This window comes from Lactuca serriola, chromosome 6 (assembly GCF_051521515.1).
Source record: "Lactuca serriola cultivar US96UC23 chromosome 6, Lser_US96UC23_V15, whole genome shotgun sequence".
In the NCBI taxonomy this organism is placed as follows: Eukaryota; Viridiplantae; Streptophyta; class Magnoliopsida; order Asterales; family Asteraceae; genus Lactuca; species Lactuca serriola.
In genome coordinates this window covers 42055669-42071470 of record NC_136413.1, presented here as the reverse complement: position 1 = coordinate 42071470, position 15802 = coordinate 42055669, and the positions used below count along the sequence as shown (strand labels likewise).

General features: G+C 34.0%; 2 protein-coding genes across 2 annotated transcripts; one reads left to right on the top strand and one right to left on the bottom strand.

The window, feature by feature from the left end:
- The first annotated feature begins 6984 nt into the window (after window positions 1-6984).
- On the top strand, window positions 6985-9000 carry LOC145058468 (syntaxin-71-like). Its single transcript, XM_079006367.1, has 9 exons — window positions 6985-7269; window positions 7383-7508; window positions 7775-7946; window positions 8030-8115; window positions 8201-8269; window positions 8367-8411; window positions 8480-8542; window positions 8636-8712; window positions 8807-9000. Exons 1-9 carry the CDS (start codon window positions 7114-7116, stop codon window positions 8817-8819), a joined length of 807 nt encoding a protein of 268 aa, XP_078862493.1. The 5' UTR covers window positions 6985-7113; the 3' UTR covers window positions 8820-9000.
- Window positions 9001-10373: 1373 nt separating this feature from the next.
- Window positions 10374-11550, bottom strand: LOC145057929 (NAC transcription factor 32-like). The gene is made up of 3 exons (XM_079005845.1): window positions 11359-11550; window positions 11000-11289; window positions 10374-10914 (listed from the first exon to the last, which is right to left on the bottom strand). The coding sequence occupies exons 1-3, from the start codon at window positions 11537-11539 to the stop codon at window positions 10480-10482; spliced, it is 906 nt and encodes a 301-aa protein (XP_078861971.1). The 5' UTR covers window positions 11540-11550; the 3' UTR covers window positions 10374-10479.
- Window positions 11551-15802: the final 4252 nt, after the last annotated feature.

Here is a 15802-nt window from a genome sequence, read left to right as displayed (position 1 = left end):
CCCCGGGGTGTTGGGCGAATGATGTAATGTCAACAAGATCGGTGTAAAGTTCGTGATCGATATGTTTTAAGTATCCTTTCTGCATGTTTTGGTGGTGTCCCCCAGTCAGGGACTTGGGTAGGTTCAAGAATGGATACTCAGTCTTAAGGTAAGGTTTCTGAGAATAGACCGATGGGTTCCCAGTTTAGGGAAGTATCCTGACATAGACGGTTTGCGGTTGTAGTACTGAGAGATTCTGGCTTATGTGGCTCTCTCTGGAAGTTGGGTCATACAGTTATGGAGAGAAAGAAATTATTATGTTTGAGCATTTTCAAGTTATTAGGTTGCTTGTTGGTCGTTTGGGATTTTCGAGTGATCTCTAAAGTTTTATTTTTAAGATTCCTTGATTTCGAAATGGTTAAAGGGAGTTTATGGAAAATGTTGGTGGTGTTTTGGAAATCGTAACCGAGATGGATTTCGAGGAAAAAAAATCTAATTTAAGTGGGGGAGAATTGTAACATCCTGTTCTTGCCATTTCTGGGTCGTGGGCCGGAACTCGACTGTGTAAGGCTTTGGGCCTTAAGGAGGCAAAGTTTAGTCCTTGTGGAATAAGGTAAGGTTGGTTAAGAGATTAACCCTTGAATTGTGTTTTGGGTAGAAGGATAGAAAGGGAAATATCATAAGCCGGATTCTTGCATGAAATATGGATTTTTGTTCGAGAAGTTTCTAGTCCAAGATAGCTAGATGATATTGTAGAGCTCTTCAATACCTTTATATGGATATAAAGATCGCCGAAAAACGAAGTTGAAATGAAGAAGTTATGATTGTTCGAAGTTGGCAAGGATTTAGGGGAAATATGAGCTTAGGACGTGAGCAAATTTAGAGCTCACGATGTCAGAAGCGATTAAACAAAAATGTTGATTTTAACTATGCTCACGATGTGAGCATTAGGGGCTCACGACATGAGAATTGTGCAGCCCAAGCCCACTAAGTTTTAGGGTTTTCAACATATATAAGGGTTGGTTCCGTGTTTTTAGGGCATTTTATGAGCCTCCAGCATGTCTATATGATCTTGAGAGAAATCCTAGCCTCCTTTTCACCATTTTGAGCCTCCTCTCTCCTCTTCCATCCATTTATGAAAATTTTGGTGCATTTCTAGCTTAAAGAAGAAGAGAAGAATAAGAAAGAAGTACTTTAGTGGTGGGATGGACAAAGTATCATCACCATGACCATCTTTTCTTGCTTTTGGACCTTTGTAAGTATGAAAGGCTCCAAATTTATTGCTTATTATGGATACATTTAGAGTTCTGTCCATCATATTCATGTTATTGACGCTTGAGTGAAGTAAATCCATAAAGTTAGAAACTTTATGGATTCTAAGAGTCCCTAAACCATAATATTGTTCAGATCTGAAAGATGGTATGGATTTGAGGAATGCATGAAAGATTGAAGCTCATTTCTTCACTTTTGGCCTAGAAAGAGGTTGGATGATGCATGGTGCATGCATGACCATAAAAGGAAACATTTTTATGGACCTTAGGAGTCCCCTTTATCTTCTGGATGAAATGGATTCAAGGACTTAATAGATTAAGAACTTAAAATGGTAACCTTTAGTCACAAACAGTGCTCACGTCATGAGATGAAAGATCTCACGACGTGAGATTCGAGGAGCCCCGTTTTCTGTTAAGATCATTGAAGCTCACGAAGTGGGGAAGAGTGCTCACGTCGTGATGACAACTCATTTGAATTCTTTAACTAAGTTTACTAGGTTAGACCGAGTCGAGTTGGAATCGGACCGAGAATGTTGTGATGACGTGATCAAGGCCTGGTCACGATGTGAGTGTCAACTAATTGAAATATTGAACGTTGACTTTGACCTTGACCATGGTTGAACAAGTTTGACTTAAGGAAATTCTGGGCATTTTGGAATGTGTTGATAATTGATCATTTGGTTGGATAGGTGACAGTTAGAGCTGAGATTCGGAGTTGGGACCTCATCAGCTATCGTCCGGCCTGTAAGGTGAGTTTTCCTCACTATATATACGGGTCGAAGGAACCATGGCCGGCCCATTGGTTTGATATCCTATTATTCACTTTTATGATGAGTATGGAATAGATATGCATGATTATGTGTGACATCCCCAATTTCACGGCCATAAAATACCGATTTGTTTATGCTTTGTTTTTAAAATCAGAATAATCGTTTAAAGAAAACTGTTGCGGAGTTTGTTCCCAAAAACAAAAATATGATAACCATTTATCCAAACATTTCTCAAAGAGAATGTATTTTCATTAAATAATAAAACCTTGGGATGTCAAGTTCGATACAGACCAAAAGCATAAACAATATAAAATAGACCTTACAATAGTTATTTATAACTACAGATCTATAATCCAAAATCTCTCGTCAAGTCCGCCAACTTATACCCTTGTGCCATTACCTGTAATGAAAAGAAAACTGAGTGGGTCAGGCTTGGGAGCCTGGTGAGCATATAGGGTTTTCAACCCTTAATAATATAATTATTATATTTAATCAACAAACAATCAACCCAATTACCCATCCCTATTATCTTCTTAAGGTTTTACCCTAAGAACCAACTATCCTTCATTCATTTATTCCTAAGAAATTGGCACGAAATCCATTGTCGCCCAAGTTTATTTATCGAGTACTAAATCCATAGCTATCAGGTGCTAACTCCATAGTCACCAAGGTTCACTTAACAAGCGCTAACTCCATAGTCGCCAAGGCTTACTCAACAAGCGCTAACTCCATAGTTGCCAAGGTTTACTCAACGTGCGCTAACTCCATAGTCGCCAAGATTCATCAAATAGGCACGAAGTCACATTGTCGCCAAGGTTTATACAATAGGCGCTAACTCCATAGTCACCAACTATCCCATCTACCCAAGTTCTACCCAATTTTTTTGTAGATATAAATACTTACACAGTTTAAAATCATTTAACACTGGTATAAAACATCAATTCCACGCCCATCTCAAATAGACAAATAATATATAAACACAGATCACGTATTTCATAGCAAATACTTCATATTTGTGTGTTAGAAGAACGTAACTACACACTCACGCATATAAACAACAATATACTTAATACACTCAAACCATACTTGTATTATTATCGTGTTTATGAAAGGTAATATACACTCACTTGATCAGAAGATGATCAGACAGCACTACGGCTTGCAGAAGTAGTATATCTCTGCAGATCTGGAAGATCTTCACCAAAATTGAACTTCTCGCGGGCAGAGCTTCGGCTCGGGAATCACGCTCTTCGGGATTCTCAGGGCTTCGGATCTTGCTTCGGGACTCGGGATTGAGACCGGGGCTTCGGGACACTTCAGGCACGCAAAACGATGCAAAACGGGAGAGAGAAGAGAGAAAAAGAGCAAATAAGCCGGCTGCCCTCGCATCCTATTTATAGGAGGCTGGAGCCTCGGAGTACGCGGGGCGTATACGTCCGAAACGTCACTGCATGCGTCATCCGAAGAACTCGAGTGCGAAGGTCGTCATGCTTCGCTGTACGCGGGGCATACTTCGGATGAGTCCGATGACTCGCCTTCGGATAATACCGGGATTTAATAATTAAATTTAATTATTAATTATTTAATAAACTTCGAAAATTCATATATTCTTCATACGAACTCCGTTTTCGACGTTCTTTATATCCATGCGTAGGTGAGACTACGCTCTACGACTTTCGTTTAGACTCCGTCGACTAATTTTGACTTTTATTTTTATTATTTATTTTTAATAGGTCGGGACAGAAAATTTCGTTATAAATTCATAACTTCTTCGTTTGACGTCCGTTCTCGCCTAACTTTTCATCGCTTCGCTACTAACAATGAGATCTTCGATTTTTGTTTAGATCGCTAAGGCTAAATATCAATCTAACGTAAATTGACTTTTTACGTCATTCAGCGTTGTTCTGGTTCTGTCGCGAAACTTCAACAAGTCATAACTTCTTCGTTATAACTCGGATTTTGACGTTCTTTATATGCACGGAAACCTTGTAACATATACTACAACTTAGTTAGGATTATTCATCCTAAATAATCTTCTATCAAAAAGTCATTTTTGACGCTTATTGTCTCTAAATTGACTAGCCCTGATATACGGGCGTTACATTATGCTAGTTGTCGATATGTTAGTCTGGTAGATTTATAGGACTACATGTGATTATGTATGCATGATTACCTGTATATTTTTGCTATATGTTATATGTCGACATATTGTGTTGGGTTGTGGTTGTACTGCTTTGTGCTATAGCCAACAAACCCTGGAGCATTCCAGATATGAGCTGAGGGCCGAGTAGGGCATGCCAGACTCATACTGAGGGCTTAGGATCATTCCAGATACGAGCTGAGGACCGGTTGGTATGCCAGAATCATATTGAGGGTTGAACATTGGTATTGTAGTTTGATGACTGATTGGGTTAGGGAGCAAGCCAAACATAAGTTGTGGGCCCCGAGGGCAATCCAAACTTATGTTGTGGGTTCAAGCGTAGGCCATATATGAGCTGAGGGTCTGATTGGCAAGCCAGACTCATACATTAGGCTCAGGGTTAATCCAATCTTTTAGTTGTGGACAGAGTACATGCTGTTATTTGTATATGTTATCTATTTGTGTTGATATTTTGAGGGAACTCACTTAGATTTGTGCTTACAGTTTTAGTTTATGGTTCCAGGTACTTTAGAGGACCTTGGTAAGGCGACGGCGTGACCGTAAACATATTGATTTTATGTTGTTGATCTTATGAGACTCTGATTTTAAATAATGTTTTGGAAACAATGGTTTTGTAAACACTTTTATTAGTCAATGAGTTGTTTTGAAAAGTTTAAAATTTGTTGTCATTTTCGGGGATCTTACAAAAGGGATTGGGGTTTGATTTTTGGACTTGGAGGGTGACGGAGGCTGATGGTGGACAAAACCCTAGCCATCACATCATTTAAATAGGGCATTAAGCCCAAAAAATCGGGGTTTGAGCCTGGGACGTCGCCACTTAATGGCTAATCTATAACCACGTTGTGGCCACTAAAAATGATTGCGCCCTAAAAGTGGTTACCACATCTCGGTGATCTTCCCCACCACGTCATAGCCACCATATTCCACAATATTTAAGCACCAAAATTCATACCTGAAAACTGGATGTTATATGGTGGCTCACTCGAAAAAATGCATAGGGTATAAGCAATGCTTACCATTACTTGTATATAGTTGTGTTTAAATGTTTTGTATTTTGCATGAATGACGTGGAAACATGATTTTAAAAATTAAAACAACAAATTGGTTAAAGGATTAACTAATTAACATGCAAATGATATTTGACAAAATAATTTTATAAAAGTGTTTTATAAATATTTTAAAATAAATGTTGTCAAAAAATGACATTCAGACAAAAGTTTTATGAAAGATTTTATAAATAATTTTGAAAGGTATTACAAAATTGACTTTGTCAGAAGTTAAAATGATATTTGACAAGAATTGAGTTTTATAAATATTTTAAATAGTTTTAAAACAACTTCGTCAAAAGAAAATGTAACTAAATAAAAAAACCGTCCATTGAAAATACACATGTCTTCTAGTGGTCTTCTTACATGGAAAAGTGCATTTACCAAACGCTTAAGTTAGACACTAGAAGTGTGAAATGAAGTTTGTGATACTCGAGAGTGTTGGGTTGGATGACACGTATGTTTAAATGGTCGATTTACTATCCCGACTTGTAATATGCAACATACTCGTCACAAGACAAGATAAATATAAATGGATTAAACATGTCAACATGACTTCATTAAATTTCAATGAATTCCGAATAGATCTAAGAGTTCCATAGTGTTTGAAATTAGTAAACATATTTAGCTACATATATAGCTTCCTTTTGCGATTACACCATACCTTTTGAAAAATTGGAAGTGAAATATGGATCTTGGCCTTTAATGAAATAATTTATGGGAAATTAGTTCTATAAAGGATGTTATCAAATCACTAATAAAACTTGTAAATTTTATAGATGTCTTCAAACGCACAACCTATTGTTTCACATTTTGCACTACTTTTTCTATTCTATGATGAAAAACTTTTTGGGACTAATTATGTCAGATGGATCCAAACTATGAGAGATGTACTCGAACTTGCAAAAAAGCTTTATACTAAGCATATGTAATTGAAAAATACCATACTTGGTTATTAAATTAGGCATACATAAATGGAAAGTTGCATACTTGCTTCATTCAAAAGGCGGTGTTTAAGATTAAACATTGTACATGTTAGTGTTTATGGGTAAACATTACCTTAAAATATAGTTCTCGAATAGCCATAATTACAAAAATAAACCCCTATCGTTTTTATGCCCTTCTATAAACATTCAACATGATAAAGATTCACTAGGAAGACAATAGTAAAAAGAATCACACCGCTCCTTAATCACGTCCCTAAGTCCATCCTTGAATGAGTCGTAGGTGAATGAGCCGTAGTCGAATTTTGAGATTTTTTCACTACTTCCGTATTCGTACTTGAGAGGATTCGAAAAAAACACCCAATGGTAGAATATATCCATGCTAAAGTCTACTTTTTCCTCTTTTGTAATCTTCATTGATCACAAACTCACGTGCTATTTCTAGGGTTTATAAATTTGTAGTGTCTTAATAAAAAACAAACATGATATGAAAAAAAAGAAGGTATGATCGATAATGATAGTAAACTTGATTAAATGTGTGTTATAAGAATCCCAAAGTCCACGTTAACACGATTAGAACTTTAGTGGCTAAACAAGTACGATTTTAAGACTTCAGTTGTAAAAAAAAAAAAAAAAAAAAAAAGTCGATACTCCTTTCCACAAAAATATACTTAACTATAAAATGTGCTACTTCAAAAAGGATGAAATAAAATTTCCAACTTGATCAATAGAAACACTTATAGAGAACATGAGGGGTGGTTTTTGATCTTTTGTGAACTTAAAAAATGAACCAAATAAAACTTGTTCTGTGACAGGCTGGTCCAGTTCTTCGATAAAGAAGAAGATACCATCATTCTTCTCAAATTCAAACAGTTTTCCGTGGTTTCTGCAGAATCAAAGTCCTAAATTTTGAAATTGAAGTAAGGATTAAACGCAGGAAAGATGAGCGTAATTGAAATTTTAACTCGAGTTGATGCAATTTGCAAGAAGTACGACAAGTACGACGTGGAAAAGCAGAGAGATCTGAATGTATCTGGCGACGACGCCTTTGCTCGGCTCTACGCCGCAGTAGAATCTGACATCGAGACTGCTCTTCAGGTGATTTATGTTTAGATCTGTATCAATTCCTTTGATATCTAGGGTTTTAGGTTTTCCCTTTCAAATTGTTTATTCATTGATAATGAATAATGTTGGTTTGTTATCGTTTTCAGAAAGCTGAGACAGCTAGCAATGAGAAAAACAGGGCTTCGGTGGTGGCGATCAACGCTGAGATACGACGAACCAAGGCCAAGTTACTGGAAGAAATCCCTAAGTTGCAGCGATTGGCTATGAAAAAGGTTCGATCTCGATCTCGCTCCTTTCTTTGATCACCTACAAATTATATGTTCTTGTACACTATAAATGAACGGAAAATCAGTATAAATCGATTTGACTTCATTGCAAAAGACACATGACATTACCTGTCTACATCTTCTTTCTTCTCGATAAAATACTGTTCTTTCAAATGATGTGAACTTGTATTATTGTCACACAATTGTGAAATCCAGCAAACATCATAGAAACACACATTGCTGATTTACCCCAATTTGATTACAATTAACAGGTAAAAGGACTTGCTCCTGAAGAATTTGCAGCTCGCAATGATTTAGTTCTTGCACTTCCCGACAGGATTCAGGCAATCCCTGATGGTGGTGCTCCTCCACCCAAACCATCTGGAGGAGGCTGGACAGCTTCTGCTTCTGCTTCTCGTCCACAAATCAAGTTTGATTCATCAGGTCATCAATTAACTCCATTATCATTTTTATTTATGTAATTAACTTCTTGTTTCTATATTATTATAACTTTTTTTTTTTCATAGATGGACGATTTGATGATGAATACTTCCAACAAACTGAAGAGTCAAGCCAATTCAGGAGCGAGTATGAAATGAGAAAAGTTAAACAGGTATGTAAATCAGTAAATGTAATCTTGATTTCTTTTTTTTAAAATTATATTTGTTACTTTTTTTTATTGTTGATATTTTATATAGGATCAAGGATTGGAACTGATATCAGAAGGTTTAGATACATTGAAAAACATGGCACAAGATATGAATGAGGTTTGTTATCTTATATTCTTATACTTAATTCTTGAAATTATATGATTACAATTACAGATTTTGATTTTTTTTTTTTTTTAAATAAAAATGTATGCAGGAAGTAGACAGACAGGTTCCTTTGATGGATGAAATAGATGACAAGGTAAAATAAATAAATGGAGAAAATTAAGGTTGATGAAAGTATTTTGATTTTTATATTTTTTTTTTCAGGTGGATAAGGCAACTTCAGATCTTAGGAATACAAATGTTAGACTTAAGCACACTGTTAATCAGGTGATTAATAACAAATTAATAATTTTCTTCTGTATTGTGTTTTTCATGATTAAAAATTTAACATTTTTTTTTTTAAATTTTTTGTGTTGACAGCTGAGATCTAGTAGGAATTTCTGTATTGATATTATATTGCTGTGTGTAATTCTGGGAATTGCAGCCTACTTATACAAGTAAGTTCTTTTTTTCCTTAATCTTATATAAAGTTGTAACTTTATACAAGTAAGTTATCTAAAAAAAAAAACTTTTTAATTTTTAATTTTGCAGTGTATTGAAGTAAAAGTTTGTGCACATAATGGAATATCCTATCTGGTTTGCTCTACTTGTGGTGTGCTGTATGTTTTTGCATCTAATATTTGAACCTCTTTATTATTTTCATTTTATGCTTTATGTGTTGAATCATGTGAAGCATTTCTATGTTTCTATAAATATATGAATGAATATATTTGTTTTGCATTTTATTATTGTCTTGTTAGCATCCTGAGAAGCTTTGAATGTACGATTGTACTTGGCATTAAGTCATGTATTGGTATAGTTAGGCCTCGTTTGAATGACATCTTTTCAGGTCTAAACAGATCTTTCTGACTGAATGAGACTGAATGAGCCAGAAAGACTGTTTGATTTGCACCATACACATCAGTGAAAGATCGATACTCTTTCAAATGCGATTCGTCAACTTTTGCATTTATCTTGCACATCATTGCAATGTTAATAATCTTTCAAATGTGGCACCATTAACAAATCAACAATCACTTTATGAATTTTAACAAATAATCTTCCACTCATTGATTCTTTTGGATTGTTTGAGTTGCAATTAACCGTATCAATTTATTTGTTATCAATAAATAGAAAACTAAATATAGTAAAATTGATAAATAAAATAAATGTTATTTAATAATAATAAACTTTAATTAAATAAAAATATATTTTTAAATAAGTTGCATATAAACATAATTCCTTTTACATGTTCTTTGTTTTGCAAATAATAAAAGTATCCATGATCTAAAATTTTTATAAAATAAAAGGAACTAGATAGCATTGAAATCTTTTAAAATATAATTATAATAGAAATATTTTTATTTATTTTAAAATTTAAAAAATTATTTAATTAAAGTTTTAATTTTTTTAAAAGATAATAAAAAACGCTCATCCCCTATAAAATAAAAATCAATCTACAAAAAAGAATAACATTTAGTGAAGAAATTCTCCATTTCATTCCTTGGTGTTAAATCAAATCTATTTATTTATTTATTTATTTTTTATTCTGCCATAATGCACCATTTCCTTATCATCGATTACCACATACTAAACAATACATAAATTTGAGGTGTTCTTGATTTTCTACATGGAAATCAAGATTTTGTTATCCTCTTGTTGATGCTACTAAGCATACTCATGAGCTATAGATATATACACGAATACCATATATGTGAAATGTTGTTATATTAATTCTTTATCATTAACTGAACTTAAAGAACTTATACTTTCTCTAACTTGGAATATTCAAACCTAAACTCCAGATGTAATTTTTGTTGTTTGAAACAACTAAGTACAACAATTGTACTTTCCAAAAAAAGACATGATGTTGGAAAATCTATCTTTTAAAATCAAATTAATTATAGTTTGAGATATCTCCAAAACACCACAAATAAAATCTATTTAGTTTTTAATAATATCAAAGTCAAATCAAATACCCCGTATCCTGTTTTCTTGTCCATCTCAAAAGAAAATTCATATTATCGAGTAAGATGCTCTATTGTCCCAAGATAGATATATGTACGTACTTTATAACTTGATCACACATTTATTTCATTTACATATGTTCTAACTTTTACTATAAACAGTGTTCTATGATCCAACTAGCAAGGGTTGCTTTCGGAGCAAACCACAGCTTTATATCAACACACCTATATAGATAGCCTCCATTTATACCAATCTATTTACATCATATAATCCCATATATCATATTCCTCTCCCCCATAGAAACTCATGTCATTTGTATCAATCCCCGAAGACCATACATCCCCATTTTGACCTTCCATTAATGTTCTAAGCTTCTTGTTGGACTCGATAACACCTTCTTCTTCTCTGTGATTTCTATCATAATTCACCGATGATGCTTCGAAGTTATCGCTTTTTTCTGATATAGAACACATGGTGTCAATGGAGGGGAAATCTAAGTGAGAACCAAACATGAAAGGCAACATTGGACAATCTTTGAATAGGCTTTCCTTCAAAATTTCAAGATTAGGGTTTTTGTCCGTAGAAAAAATCATCGACTTTTCAGGTTCCAAAACCCTTTGACCATGATCTTCACAAGAATTTCTTGGTGTACAAGTCTTCATTCTCACTCTACAAAGCACCCAATCATCCAACTATAACCACAAACAACAACAAACAAAATGTACATATTGTTAGTAAGTTTATAAAAAGAGCATTTAGGTTTCATTGTAGGCTTACCCTCATTGATTCTTTTCGCTTGCTTGAGTTACAAGTAACCGTATCAAGTAGTCTATACTCATGCATGATCCAATCGGTCTTAATCCCTCTTGGAGGCCGACCTTTATAGAACACCAAACCTTTCTTAACCCCAACTATCTTCTTCCCTAATGACCCCATAATCGGTCTATCTGTTCCCGTTGCTTTCCAGTATCCTGACCCCGCCATCCTATTCGGCCTCACTCCATTCGGGTACTTCCTATCTCTTGGACTAAAGAAATACCATTCATCTTCTCCAAACAAAGCTCTATCTACAACCAAACAACATAAAATGAGCATGTTAGACTGAAACTGATACTGAAATTGAAATTGATACTGACATGGAAGTTCCCATGGATTGAATTTGTAAAGCTCGATTTCGGCAAAGATGGAAGCGGGGAGGGGGGATGAAGTAACTTTCTTCTGTAAATAGTGAATGATGAGTTCTTCGTCGGTTGGGTGGAATCTGAAACCGGGAGGAAGTTGTATGTCTAAATTTGAGGGGTTCTTGATTTTCTCCATGGAAATCAAGATTTTGTTTTTCACTTTGTTTTCTTCTTGTTGGTGGAGGAGACTACTAAGCATACTCTCATAAGCTTTAGATATATACACGACTAGTGTGTATATGCAATGCTTGTGTAGACAAACTTATATTTAATTATTTATCTAAATTGATTTTCAACAAAGGTGTACGAAAATAACGTTTATGTCGCGAAGCGAAGATTACGTATTGCATTCTTTGACTTAGAATATTGAGACATATATTTTAGATGTTTGAAACACCTAAAGTACAACTCGTACATTCCAGCAAAGGACATAATGTCGGATATAATAAGAATCAAGAAATACTAATTTAATTTGGTTATAGAGTCTAATTATTATATATAACAAATTAATGTCGGATATAATAAGAATCAAGAAATACTAATTTAATAGCGTATTTGAATGATTTATTTCCTTTTATGATTTTAATCCATTATATCCGACTGGCCATATGTATGTTTGAGAGATGAAGATTTGACTACTTGTTTGTTAATGTCAAAAAGTTGTACTATAACAAAAGCAAACAAATCAATTTGCACATATGAAAACAATTCTAACATGACACCCGTAGGTAAATATAACACATGTATTTATTTTTATAACAGTATGGTATTTTCAAAAAAAAATTCTCATTAAGGATTTTACTTTCATTTTCTTTTATTTTGAAGATAATATTCTTTAAAAATATCTAACCAATTATTCTAGTGAAGTTTTTTGTTTGTACCCAATTATTATAGTTTCGTTTCCATGGGAGAACTCTTTGCTAACCAGACAATTTTTCAGTGTCGAATATATGATTTTTCTCTTACACAATGAGTTTGAGAATATTCAAAACGTGTTTAGCAAAAATAGCTGATGGTTGGAAAGTAGAAGCTTGAAGATGGTTATTGGTAGTTGGAAGCAGTCGGAAGCTGGAAGCTGACAATTATAGTTTTAATTTGTGTAGAAGTGTTCGACAAAAGTAACTTTTAGTTTTTAAAAATGTAAAATTCATAAAAACCAAAAACTAAAGTCCCAAAATGCCATTTGATTATGAAATAAAAGGAAAACTTTTTTTTAGAGGGTCAAAGAAATGAGGTCATATTATTTATTTATTTACTATATCCTAAAGCTTTATTCTTCTTCAACATTGAAAGCTAAATTTGCTATTATCGATAACAATAAAATTTTGATACCAAAATTTGTTTTTCTTTTTGGTGATAAATTGATTTTTTTCGACCATTGTTGCTGTCATATGTTGTGTATTTCATAATATGAAACGATGGATTTGAGGTGATGATTTGTTTGCTTTCTATATAAAAATGTTGATTTTATTTTATTAGTTTTCATTTTATGTTTATATGATATTGAAAGGCCATAATTAGATAACCAACAATAATTAAAATAAGCTATATGCAGTGTTCACATGCGATTTTGCTATTCAAAATAACAATAATTGGTTGTTTTGATAAAGTCTTTTTCTTTCCAAGATACATTGAACATATAGACATGACATTCTTATAAAAAACGAAAGGCCATCCTCTGAAATGAGCTAGAGTATGTAAGTGTAGTTTACCATTTGATAAATATTCATTGCAACTAGTATAGAACTATTGAATTGATAACTATTGTAGCTTCCATTCATAAGATAGAATGATAAATGTATTATTTTAAGAAAAAAAGGCTGGAAATAGGGAGTCTACTGTTTGGTTTGATAAAATTCCTCTCAAGAACCGATTCGATAGATTGTATTATTTGGAAAACGATAAGAAGTGTTTGATAAAATATAAAGATGCTAATAATAGTTGGAAATGGATTTGGTGTTGTGAAATCCATGGTGGAGTTGAAGATATGCAATTATAAAGGTCGAAAGGTCCTTTTGAGAATTTCAACTAGTTTGCAGAGAAACAAGTCGGTTTGGGAGAATGGGAGTTGGATGTTACGAGTGATTTTGTAGTAATTTCAGCAAGAAAGTATAATGATGAGTATTTATTGGAGAGTACAAATGGTGTTACAATGTGGAATTGTTTGTATCTAGAAAAGCAAATATTCTAATGTGAAGTGTTTTGTTAAATCGATTTTCAACTAGACCTAACTCAATAACTTGCTTGACTGAGTGGATGTTTCTTCGATTTTGAGTCAGGGGTGCTCGAATCACAAATAAAATTTAGAGCATTTTTTTGTGGGACGTGAAGTGGAAACGAAAACTTGAAATGCAATTTCAAGGTGGGTTGATTCGTTACATATTCTCTCATGGAATTCGGTCTTGAGATATTTGCTTGGATTGATTCGGATATTGGTTTTCTCTCATGGAATTCGGCCTTGAAGATATTTGCTTGGGTTGATTCGTTACAAATGCCAAACATGGGAAAAGCAAAGTTGGAAGCTATATATAGTGATAAGTACTTTGAGGGTGTTGTGGTGGATTTAGAATTCCATAGTTTTTGGAAGTAACAAGCAAAAAAGGGAGGCATTTTTTGGTTGTTTTGATAATGATTATCCTTATTATTGGTTTGCTAATAGAAAAAGTAAAAAAAGTCATAACCCGACTCTCTTGGATTCAAAATTGATAAGAAATGGTTATTGACCCTTAAATAATGAAGATAGTCAACTTATGACCTCTATATTCAAACACTAAATCAATTATTACGATTTAAGTTGCATTTCAAATCTTAGATCCAAATCTTATTCAAAATACAAAACCAACATAATCAAAGAGAATATTTTGTTAAATAATTGTTGTTAACTTGTAATCTGATCTTTAGAGTTTATTTTGGTTACTCTTATGGAATGTTTTGCAAAACGATTCGGTAGTGAAAACCTAGAAGCTTAAAGATGTATCTTTTTGGGAATAAGACTTATTAAGGTAATTAACCTTTCAGGTTGTTCACATGTAGGTAATTTTTTTTTTTTTTGTATACATTTAGGTAACAAACTTTTTGGAACTGTTCACATATGATCATTATGACCTGCTGTAGCAGGTTACATCTAGCTACAGCAGGTCATAATGGTTATATATGAACACTTTCAACAAGTTCGTTACCTAGATGTGTACAAAAAAATAATTACCTAAATATGAACAAAACCAAAAGTAAGAGTTAAATTACACGAATGGTCCCTATGGTTTGGGAGAAATTGTGCATTTCATCCCTAACATAGTTTTTTTAACTTGGATGTCCTTACTATTTATTTTCGTTGTGCGCTTAGTTCCTATCTTACCTAAAAAGACTATTGTGCTCTTATTAATTTATTTTTTAATTAATTTTCTTATTTATGTTTTTTTTTATATTTAAAAAAAATTAATAGACCCCACATATCTGTATCTCCTCACCGTAAACCTGAAACCACATTTGACAAATTTACTCTGGGTCTCACCGGTCACCATCTCCTGCCTCGCGTTTTGGTGGTATCTCTCCAACAAGTCTTGGTGCATTTCGTATGGATACATGTCCTCATAGGACTTTTGGAATTCAGCATTCATTGTGGCTATCATGATGCAATGAACCTTTGTTGCATCACGTTCATGAGTCTCAAAAGCAGTCATTTCAGCCGGAGTAGCGATTTCTGGGTTGATCTTCTCGAGCTTCTCATCGAGGACATACTCCTTGTCCTCGTAGCGAGCAATTGTGCGAATGTATCTTATCCGTTCGCTAAAGTTCGTCCCATCGAAAGTCACCTTTTGGCAAAGGCTCATCAATGTAAACGAGCTAGCAGCAGCGTTGTTCGCGTTCGACATCTACAAATAGAAAGGACAAAGATAGATTAGAATTTGAATCCCTAACTATCACCCAATAAGAAAAATTAGGGCTAGGATCCAACAACAATATTTACATATTAGAAAAGGGATGTCGTAATCTAACATGCAAACAATTTGAAGGTAAGTGAATGACGATTCACTAATTCTCCACCATGAAAACATAAATTTAAGTTCTAAATGTATTGAGAATTCCTAGGTTTGGATGAGATTCATTGAAACCTTTCAATGGCATGTTTAAATCTCGATATGCCCCTCTCGTTTGTGACTGGGATACCGAGGATCACAAAGTGGGTGTGAATTACCATGCAAATTCACATGGTGCCTTCATTGTAACAATCACCTATTCGATGTGCCGGTAAACCATACACGCTCCATCGAACTATGATAAACAATGAATCACCCTTTTCCACCTTTGCTTAGAACCAATTAGTGTGCCGGTAAACCACACACACTCCACTAACTTCTTAGCAAGGGTGCAAAGTGTAATTTCATGGGATTGCATCAAT

Bases quoted from the DNA above. Each gene is read 5' to 3' on its own strand.
- LOC145057929 (XM_079005845.1), bottom strand. From the start codon at position 11,539: ATGGAGAAAATCAAGAACCCCTCAAATTTAGACATACAACTTCCTCCC. The intron at 11,290-11,358 runs GTCAGTATCAAT...GTTTGGTTGTAG, and splicing joins CAATCCATGGGAACTTCCAT to ATAGAGCTTTGTTTGGAGAA. The intron at 10,915-10,999 runs GTAAGCCTACAA...TTGTGGTTATAG, and splicing joins AGCGAAAAGAATCAATGAGG to TTGGATGATTGGGTGCTTTG.
- LOC145058468 (XM_079006367.1), top strand. From the start codon at position 7,114: ATGAGCGTAATTGAAATTTTAACTCGAGTTGATGCAATTTGCAAGAAG. The intron at 7,509-7,774 runs GTTCGATCTCGA...TACAATTAACAG, and splicing joins AGCGATTGGCTATGAAAAAG to GTAAAAGGACTTGCTCCTGA. The intron at 7,947-8,029 runs GTCATCAATTAA...TTTTTTTCATAG, and splicing joins AATCAAGTTTGATTCATCAG to ATGGACGATTTGATGATGAA.